The sequence below is a fragment of the Cibotium barometz genome, chromosome 48 (genome assembly GCF_041138505.1).
Source record: "Cibotium barometz isolate CiBa-2024 chromosome 48, ASM4113850v1, whole genome shotgun sequence".
Lineage (NCBI taxonomy): Eukaryota > Viridiplantae > Streptophyta > Polypodiopsida > Cyatheales > Cibotiaceae > Cibotium > Cibotium barometz.
This window is the reverse complement of record NC_141093.1, coordinates 12,908,594-12,918,370: the sequence shown is the minus strand read 5'-3', so window position 1 is coordinate 12,918,370 and position 9,777 is coordinate 12,908,594. Positions and strand designations below refer to the sequence as shown.

The 9,777-nt window shown below is 43.0% G+C and overlaps 1 protein-coding gene across 4 annotated transcripts in view; it reads right to left on the bottom strand.

Moving 5' to 3' along the window:
* Positions 1-326: 326 nt before the first annotated feature.
* Positions 327-9,777, bottom strand: part of RCK (DNA helicase ROCK-N-ROLLERS) — a 65,611-nt gene continuing 56,160 nt past the window's right edge. For 3 of the 4 annotated variants that reach the window (XM_086785434.1, XM_086785435.1, XM_086785437.1), the window contains 16 exons: positions 9,630-9,701; positions 4,502-4,551; positions 4,292-4,409; positions 4,134-4,197; positions 3,895-3,978; positions 3,490-3,615; positions 3,168-3,364; positions 2,872-3,060; positions 2,471-2,719; positions 2,272-2,333; positions 2,097-2,114; positions 1,928-2,010; positions 1,599-1,842; positions 1,457-1,506; positions 880-1,199; positions 327-757 (listed from right to left, as the gene is read on the bottom strand). In XM_086785434.1, the coding sequence (XP_086641560.1) occupies positions 434-757; positions 880-1,199; positions 1,457-1,506; positions 1,599-1,842; positions 1,928-2,010; positions 2,097-2,114; positions 2,272-2,333; positions 2,471-2,719; positions 2,872-3,060; positions 3,168-3,364; positions 3,490-3,615; positions 3,895-3,978; positions 4,134-4,197; positions 4,292-4,409; positions 4,502-4,551; positions 9,630-9,701 (2,250 nt within the window). In that variant the 3' untranslated portion in view covers positions 327-433. The remainder of the gene's footprint in view (positions 758-879; positions 1,200-1,456; positions 1,507-1,598; positions 1,843-1,927; positions 2,011-2,096; positions 2,115-2,271; positions 2,334-2,470; positions 2,720-2,871; positions 3,061-3,167; positions 3,365-3,489; positions 3,616-3,894; positions 3,979-4,133; positions 4,198-4,291; positions 4,410-4,501; positions 4,552-9,629; positions 9,702-9,777) is intronic. The other variant, XM_086785436.1, reaches the window with a different exon arrangement.

Genomic DNA, 9,777 nt, shown 5'->3' with positions numbered 1-9,777 from the left:
GGTTGTCAAGAAGGTAGTTACAGAAAATTATTAAAACATAGTTTGGCATTGCTTGTCAGCTTTATGGGACATAGTGCATGAACTTTCTCCCACCACAGGATGGAAATGATATGAACAAGAAAAATGCACGTGTATGCATGCAAGGGTTTGATCTCAAAGAAAGGAAAAAATGCTTGTACAGCCCATGAAGGATGATTTACTGTCTTCTCTCCCACATGAGTGACTCAAGGAAACTGTTCTTGGTGAAGACTGTCTGATAAACCTGATACAGAAAAACAAGAACATTGCTGATCAAACAGTAAAGAGTTGTGTAGCTGCATTTGGTGACATTTAGCAACACTGTTCGAGAAGCCACAGGCTCACAACACCAATACGTAAGCATAGCACTGTTTAGGTTTCCCCAAAACTCTTTGGAAAAGCTTGAAATCAACACTCACAAGATAACTTCCTTGGGTGGTGATGGAGCTGAAGTTGACACAGAAAAATCTTTCAAGGACCCCTTATTGCAACTCAAGGTGGGTAGTGGTGAAGATGAAGTTGACAGTAGGAAATCTTTCAAGGTGCCCTCACTGCAGCTCAAGCTGGATAGTGATGGAGCTGAAGGTGAAGGTGACAGTAGAAAATCTTCCGTGGTGCCCTGACCACAGCTTTGCATGCTTCTCGATTTTGGAGGCTCAGCTGTTGGAGTGTAAGAAGTGGCCACTTCAGGATTTGGCTGGGGTTCATCTTTGCAAAAAAGGGGGTCTAGATCCATTGCCTACATGGAATAAAGCACAATACATGTGTTCACAAAATCAAGCGAAATTCTTCTCATGTCCCATTTGCAAGAAATAGAAGCTTCTTAGATAGAATGTTTCTCAATAGAGGCACTCTTATTACCCTTGCTTCTGGTATGTAACTGTGTGCATCACTCTCTCTTTCATCATTAAATATCTTTGCAAGAGGTATTTTCTTATTTGGAGTGCCCTTGGGATGTGTCTCGGACAGGTTGAAGCATGCTAATGTCTCAGTCGGATCAAAGCGTGATAATGTTTCAGTCTGATTGAAGCATGCTAATGCTGGCAACCTTCTTGACTTTTTCTTGATATGATCAAACACATTGGTTTTGGTCAACTTCACCCTCTTTGTTCCTGTATCTCCCCCTGGCTGTGGCTGTGGCTGTGACTCATCTTGTCCACTGAATCGATTCTCCACAGAATCTGATCATGCAAACACGCTCTATGAAATATATGTATTTCTCCCTATGCTACTATCTTGAAGGCCACAGAACATAGAAATCAGGGTGCTTACACATATCATTTGCACAGGTGGGCAGCATTAAAAAGGACGGACAGGCAACGATGCCCATCCAAGTTAAGCTACTCCCCGCTCTTTTCCAGAAGCGGGGAGACGTGTAAACCCCCTCAGTGTTCAAAATTGATTTTAACTCCAAGCTGTTACCCTTAAAACTACACACCTCTTTCACCTTGACTTTGGCGGGAATCTGGTAACAAACTGAAACTTGGCCTGTAGTAAAGAGCAGAATCCATACATCAATTTTTGCCTTAACTACAGCACCAAGTTTTTATAATTGAAACCACTGTGCTGTTAATAATTACCCAGAGAAAGATCCAACTGCCCATGATTCCTTCAGCTGCCCAGAAACGTGTGAAGGTTCAATTGAGGGTGTTTTCAAGCGTTCAGGCTCAATCTCTTCTTGCATACTCGGCTTAGAAATCAGATCCAACCCCGCCCTTGCAGATGTTTCGTTTTCTTCCATGCATGCAAAGCTTCTCTCATTCCAGATGGTCTTCTGTCTGTCACCGCCATTGGTTGCAAACTTTGCTGTAACATCGACCCCAACTGCAACCAGTAAACAAAGGTATCAACTCAAGTATTGCAAAGAAATAACTTCCAACTTCCAACCTCTAAATCCAAGCTAACTGACCATAATCTTCTGAGATGAGAGCAGCAAAGATATCTCCGGGATTTTGTGGTGTACTTGAAGAATGTATGGTTATTTGATAGGGACTGTCAAACACTTAAAGTTGCTGAGGTTAACCATGCTAAACCAAGCTTCTGAATGAAGCCATGCTGATTCCTGAACCAACACATACCTGGTGAACTGTTCCAGTCTGCAACCAAAAAAAAAAACGATTCAATACTAAAGTTATTTAATTGAGCATCATGATAAAATGCATTCAAATAAAAGTGCCGTTTCATTGTAAGTATTTGCATGGCCTTGTTTGCAAGCCCTTGACATGGAAGTTTGGGGTCAGCATCAGGGTGCACCTGATTTTTTCATGGAACAAAACCCTGTTATCATGTTCAGTCCCTACAACCTGCAAGGTTTTCTTAGAGTGAGTGAGCCCTTTCTGCATGTAAGACTGATCTGCACACTTCCCTGAATTCATAGTCAGAATGCCATGCAGAAAAAACATTATTTCCAAGAACAGGTTACTAGAGGTTAATGACCATCTTTGACCAATACCAGGTCTGCAAAATGCCTCTTGTTATACTGTCTCAGCTGAGAGGTACGAATAAGTTGTAGTGTGTATTTGATTCCCTGCTTAGAATAGCTTTCATTGAGGAACTTTATATCTACAGTAGGTGGCAATGCATCCAACGATTCCTTGACATGGTTTCCAAAAGGGTATTTCCGTCCTGTCAGGCTCTCTAGTCGACGAGGATCAGCTGATAATAACTTTGCAAATGAGTTTATTCCCGCATGAAGCAGTGCCTGCAGTATTAAGATTGTCCACACTATTTTGTAGCATTGGTAACCATGCTATTTAGGAATATTGACTGCTGTTAAGCTAGCTTTGTTAACTTGACATTCTGATCGATTCCAGTATGAAGAAGCGACTGATGGATGATGTATAGCACCAAGACCTTTGCTGTGACCATGCCAACGCCGACAAGTTGTTTGAGCTGATACGGGCTATCCTCCCAGAGTCTTTGATGGAGACATTTCGAAAGAGTTAGAGCATTGATGGATTCCTTGAACCTTTTCATGAAAATGAAGTAGTCACTCATACATCTCGCGATCCTTTTCCCATTTGAGCATATCCCATTAACATCCTGACACCAAAAAGGCAGTCAATTTTCTCAATAACAAAGCCCAACTGAAACATAGGTTTTAAAAAATGCCAAAAGGATTTACTGAAAAGAGGCTAATTTACTCAGACCTGACTCATGGTAAAATCCAGTGTGGATGGTTCTCCTGATAAAGCATCGTTAGTTAGGATAAAAATTTTCTCCTCAACCGTCTGAATCCTTTTCTTGATCTTTCCATTGGGTGTTGTTACGTGAAATCTTAACCTTCCAGAAGCATCACTATTGATGTCATTTAGCAGCTTCTTTTCAGTTCTCCTCAACTTGATCCCTGTTTGCAGCTTAAGTCATTTCCTATATAGCTTCTTGGTTTACTTCTATGTAGCTATAGAAGATCCTGTCTGATCATCTTATGACATTAACTGTGAATTTCGACTCATATGTGAGTTAACTTACATGTCAATTCTTGTGCCTGAGACAGTATGTGAAGCAGGTCTTCTAGGGTGCTTCCAGCTGTTGATTGAACTAAGAGCTTCATTGTCTCAAAACACAGATAATATTTCGCCATGAGTCTCCCTGGTTCTGCTAGTAATAAGCATGGCAAATAAATAAAGGCAAACTAGTAATAAACAATCTTCTATGGTTGAAACTACGGCCTGCTTGTCCATGGCACATATAGCCTGATGATGAAGCATTTTGCATCCCAGGGAATGGACCTGGGTCCGATACCTACCAAGTTCTAACCTACACCCGCTGGACAGGCTATGTTTATAACCAAATCATAAAAGAACGTACTATGTACATCAATGAACATATTGCCAAGCCTAATTTGTTACCGACATAAGAAGCAGGTTTCCTTACCAAGAGGTCTCAAAATGTAGCCATCTTCATCCGTTTGAACCAAACCGTATGTAGAGAGTTGGTTCACATTTTGCAAGCATATCTCTATCAGACATTCATGATTTAGTAGCAAGCTTGCCATAAAGAAAGAAAACAGGAGAATTATCAACCGAATTTGTGGAGTACTCTTGGTTGTGGAAGTTCATAAAATACATGTGAATCTTCATGGTACATCGGTCAAGATCAATTGCTCACAGTACCTTTCAGCTTCTTCTCAAGCTGCTCTGCAGAACCACCATGCTGAATCTTGTAGTGATCTGGATTCTACATGGTTTGAAACCCAGATAGATTTACGCTCAGAAAGTTTGTAATGCGAAGATGAGTCAGACCTGATTATCTGAAGAGTTTTAACACATACCTTCTTTATTCGGACATACAAGAATGAGCACTTCAGCCAGTCGATTGCCAGACTGACATCCGAGACAGTCATCAAGACAATCTCTGCATTTAGATGCTCAGCTATTGATGGAAAAAGCCTGAGCAATGAGTGGACTGTAAGATGCTGATTTTCAATGAGATTCAGAATTTCACAAAATTCAAATACATTGGCACCAGATTGCAGACATACTCTGATTCTACTGGCTCACAACCTGAAAGAAGGTTCTCATACAAGTGGACCTGTATAACAAAAACAAGGGGGGACCATTAAGTCTTCAATAGCATATACAAGCTCGGGACTCTATTTAGATGATGTTTTAAGAAATGTGAGCATATCTACATGCACACAAACATGCTTCAACATGCCTCAGAAGAATGCATTAGAAACAGAAAAGATCTTCTGCAAAAAGTACAAAGCAAACAACAGAGTGCAAGAGGGGATTTGCAGGCAGGCCCCCAGCCCCATTCACAACACTGCCAACTCCTTGGTGCTACCTGTCCCCGGTTCTGTATGCTGCCCACTGTCCTTTCCAGCTGCTCATGCCCCCTCTTGCAGTCACACAAATCAACCTGCTGCCTGTGACCTGCAAATTGCCCACCCAACCTGCCTCAACCTATGCATTCCCTGCCTCAATTATTTTGCATGACTCATGCTACACATTCATCCTTCCCACACAGCTGCTGCTCACCCTGTGCATGCTGCTTCACTACTAGTGTTGTCCTTTTTGTCCACCCCTTTTTCTAGCCACTTTCGAACTTCTGGTCTGATACTCCCCAGACCCTCTTCTTATTTGAAATGGGACCCATAGCTAATACTCCAATCGTTGATTAGGTGAAAAGCTAGTCCCATAATTGTGAAAATAATAAAGATGTGAGTACTGATTATATTTTTTGAACCCAAGTCAAACATTACTTCTTTTTTTCCTTTTTCTTTTTTTGGCAAAAAGGAGACTTCTATCAAGTATGAATAAACCTTACAAAATCACGGCTGGAAGCCGGAGCAAAACAAACCCTCATCCCAAAATGTAGGTTGATCTCAAACAATGTGGGGCACAAAGGTGCCAAGAGAGTCTCAAGTGCAGATCTGGAAGGTCCCTGTATACGAGCCCATGTAGCCATAAGAGTGTGAATAATATCTCCCCACATAGGACAAATGCACTGAGTGTTGTATATCTGAGTGCCCTCAATAGCCTCTGTGCATCTAGCCTTCCAAATCTGCCAAGCTGTGATACTGGCAACGAGCTCCCAAGTAGTGTCAGACCTCTCTATAGGTGGTCTATACTGGATATGAGGAATATCCGGTAGCATGCAGCGTTCAGCCACACCTCTGCATATCATTATGGCAGTGTCCTGATCCCTGCCCTCAAAAAATAGACCAGACTGAGTGAGCCAAGCAATAGAGCCCCAAGTAACATAAATGGTCTCTCCTCAATCTGCACACAAGCTGAGCTATAGAGCCCCAAATCCTCTAAGCAGCTCTACACCCCCAAACACAATGCAGTGCCAAAGTCTGTGCCAAAATCTCTTATGAATCAGTGGGGTGATGTTATAGCTTTCCCAGTGCGGCTTGAGAGTAGGAGTCCTCTGAATCTACCCAAGTAGAGGAAGCCTAGCATTACAGACAGTGTAGCTCAAAAAAGGCTTACTCTTCATAAAATTGATTGCATCAATCCACTCCCACTCACCAAGATCACAATCAAGATAGGACATCCACCATACAACCACAAGCACCAAGACCCATGGGTCACAATATCAGGTGGAGTGTCAACATGTCACTGCTTTCTTGAGCGACGGACCACTCTCACTTGATTAAGGGCAATGCCAGTAATAATCTCCAGCGTCAAAACAATCTCCATCCTAGCTGGATAGAATAAAAAACACGATCTCCCTCCTCATCCTCATCCAGCAAGGCTAAAACCTGTAATGGCACCCTTGTCCTGGAGAAAATTCCCAACCACCTAGGATGATGTTGACCGTGAAATGTGCCAGTAATCCACTCATGAGGTATAGCTGCATCAATTATTCGTCTAAGACTCCCTCAAGTGTTGGGTAGATACAAGTCCACGATCCATAGGGAGACTTTTAAAAATTTTCCAAGCAATAGCTGTCGATGCACATCTCTCCCAGCCAAGCCACTACATATATCCAGATGCACCCAAAGGTCGTCCAACCTCATCTCTAATGAGGTCATTCCACATAATGGGCTCTCTATCAACATCATCCACTGATGTAGGAAGCTTCTATCTCAAGCAAGGTATCATGCTACTCTAGGCTCTCATAATGGCAGCCTATAAGTGGACAAATACTCTACCTCGATAAAACTGAAATGTGAACTGAGCATCCAATCTCCAGCACCACAAGGTGTACAACTAGAAATGTGAAACCATGGTTGTCACAGTACGAAAATACGATACCGTACGGGAATTTTTGGTACGATATGAAATTTTCGGATACCGTACGATAAAATACGGTTTTTATTTTTTACACTTACAACCTATGGAGCTTCAAGCTTGAATGTGAGGGAAGGTTGGGAGGGGAGGAGTCTACAATGCTTGAGGAACCAGAACATGGATATGTGTCTCTCCCGGTTGGATCTCCCGATTGTCTCCAAAAAAGAACCTGGATGGGTAATGCAATACCAAAGGTCTCCCAGTGTAGCGTTTATGACTAAGGGACCGTCCTTGCACAAATACGAGGAGTGCATCTAGGGTGATAAGTTTAGGGACTCCTCTCTAGATCAAAATGGCCATGTCCAAATCTTCTCCCTCGTACATAACTTGAGAATCTAATTGTCTAGCCTACCTATACCAGGGATCCCCAAGTGATGTAGCAAGATTCTCTCATCCTACCAATCAAGTGTACACTACCAGTCTACCTCGCCAGATTTTTTAGGTCTCTCAACAACCCCATATAGAATACTGAGTGGACACAAAAGTTGCGAAGTATTGCGAGCATTTGGGATCTTCGTAAAGCAAGGTTTCTATATTTTTTTTAAGCATTTGGAAAAAAAAATTCAAGGAAAATTATTTTTTTGGGAAAAAGAAAAAAAAACTCGTACCGTATGATATCGTGCGGTATCGTACCGTAGGAACCGTACCGTACGAACCCATTCGTACCGGTACGAGAAACAACTATGTGTGAAAATTCCTTCCAAGGCTCAATGAGTGCCTAGGAGGAATGCTCTAACCGCAAGCTTGCAAAGCAACACCCTGCAATCCAGATCTACAATATTCAGCCCCCCTTTGTGTCTGGGGCATATAACAATCTCCCAAGCCACTCTGGCCAGAGTGTCTAATGCGCCATCCAAACCTGATCAAAGAAAGTTACGGACCAATCTCCGTAGTTGGCCAATGCATCCACAAAAGAAGCACCAACAGGCAATGAACAAGGCTGAAGCAAGCAGCACTTGGTTAACCACCAGAGCTCTGGAGGCTAGATCCAATCTCCTAGAACTCCAATGAAGAAGTTTCTTCTTAATGCTCATAAGTACTAGTGCAAACTGTTGTGTAGCTGAAATATCAACCCCAACTTGACACCCAAAACATCTAGCAGTACAACCTATGTCAATCAAGTAAACCCAAGCTCTGCACCCCAATCGACTCTTTGGGAGTCACTAATCCAAAAGCCAACTGACTTATGCCAATTAATGAGAGCCCATGCAGCCAAATAAAACTCCTCCAACGCAATCCGAAAGTAACATAAACATATGTGTTAGGCCTCAAGGAATATAGCAGTATCATCAACAAGCTCAAAGTCCAAAAGCTCATCCTCACTGTGCAAGGGCAGACTCACACCAGAAACTCCAACAATGGAGCGAAGAAAAAGGCTAATAGTCTCGGCAACAATGAGATATACCAGGGGGACTAAGGCGCATCCCCATCATACAAAGCGAGAGATCTAGAAGTGATCACCTCTACCACCATATGTAAGCACACTACTGTGAGCATCTCGATACGCCATAAGATGGCTAGGAACTGGTACGGCCACCTTGGTCCTTAACTTTTGGACCAAACAAAAGTGCCCAATACCTTGGACCGGTCCACCTCATTGCATTGACACCGGGCCAGCGCACCACTTGCAGTAACACTACAACGATGCACCACTTGTCTCTTGTGCTTACTTAAAGAACACCACGCTCCTCGGTAGTGACGGCAGGGCCACTTGATGGTCATCCTTGGACCAATCCAAAGGCCAATCGGCATTGTACAAAGCGATATGGGATTGTGTGATGGGGATCATTCTAGCAATACGAGTTTCATTTATTTTCATGTTCTGGTGTTCTCACCGCTCTAATTGTTCTTGCTCATCTGCGTTCTCTTGCTCATCTGTGTTCTTGTTCATTTGTGTTCTTGCTCATGTGTGTGTTGCTAGTGAGCTATGCGTGCGTCCCATAGCTCACGTCTCTCCTAGCTTGTGAGACAACTCCTAAGGGCATATTGTCCTAGAGCGGACCCTGTGTTCACTATGGTGTACACTGTCTTAGGCGTGCCGGCCAAAGAGGCATGCTACAGGTACGTTAAAAAAATATCTCTAATGTAATCACTATTTTGAACTCATAAATATCACCCAATGTCTTGGAAGCCTCTCCATCTTCTACATCAGCTTTTCTCTACCATTCACGGAGGACGGTGAATCGATTAGTGGTGGGCAATCTGTAGCCACCTTGGCTGCCCAATCTTGCGGCCACCTTGGTCCTTCACTTTTGGACTAGACAAAAATGCCAGCTACCTTGGACCAGTCCAGCTCATTGCATTGACACTAGGCCAGCGCACCACTTGCACTGATACGACAACGATGCACCACTTGTCTCTTGTGCTCACTTAATGAACACCACGCTCCTCGCCAGTGACGGCAGGGCCACTTGATGGTCACCCTTGGACCAGTGCAAAGGCCAAGCGGCATTGTACAAAGGGATATGGGATTGTGTGATGGGGATCATTCTAGCAATACGAGTCTCATCTATTTTCGTGTTCTAGTGTTCTCGCCACTCTGACTGTTCTTGCTCATCTGCGTGATCTTGTTCATCTCTGTTCTTGTTCATTTGTGTTCTTGGTCATGTGTGTGTTCTTGTGCAGCAGGCGGAAGGAGCTCATGTGCAGGGAGGGGACTAGCGCAGCAGTACGGGGAGCTTGTCAAGAAAGTGTAAGTCAAACATTACTTTGGTGCAAGACGCAAGATATTTACGCTCAAGATGTGTTTCTTGTACTCTGCCCTTCCAGATTAGCTTTGCAATACACATAATTACAGTTGAAAACAAAGCTGCTATGAAAAAGCTTCTTCAATGTTTTCAATCAAATGGAAAGAAAGAGGAAACTTACAGTTTCTCTTCTTGTCATAATAATGGCAACACCACTGTCATCAAATTGTGGGCGGCCAGCACGTCCACACATCTAGAAAATGTGAGAGAAGTGGAGATTATAGTCTTTTGTAACATTGCACCTCTCTCATCAAACAAAAACAATGTAA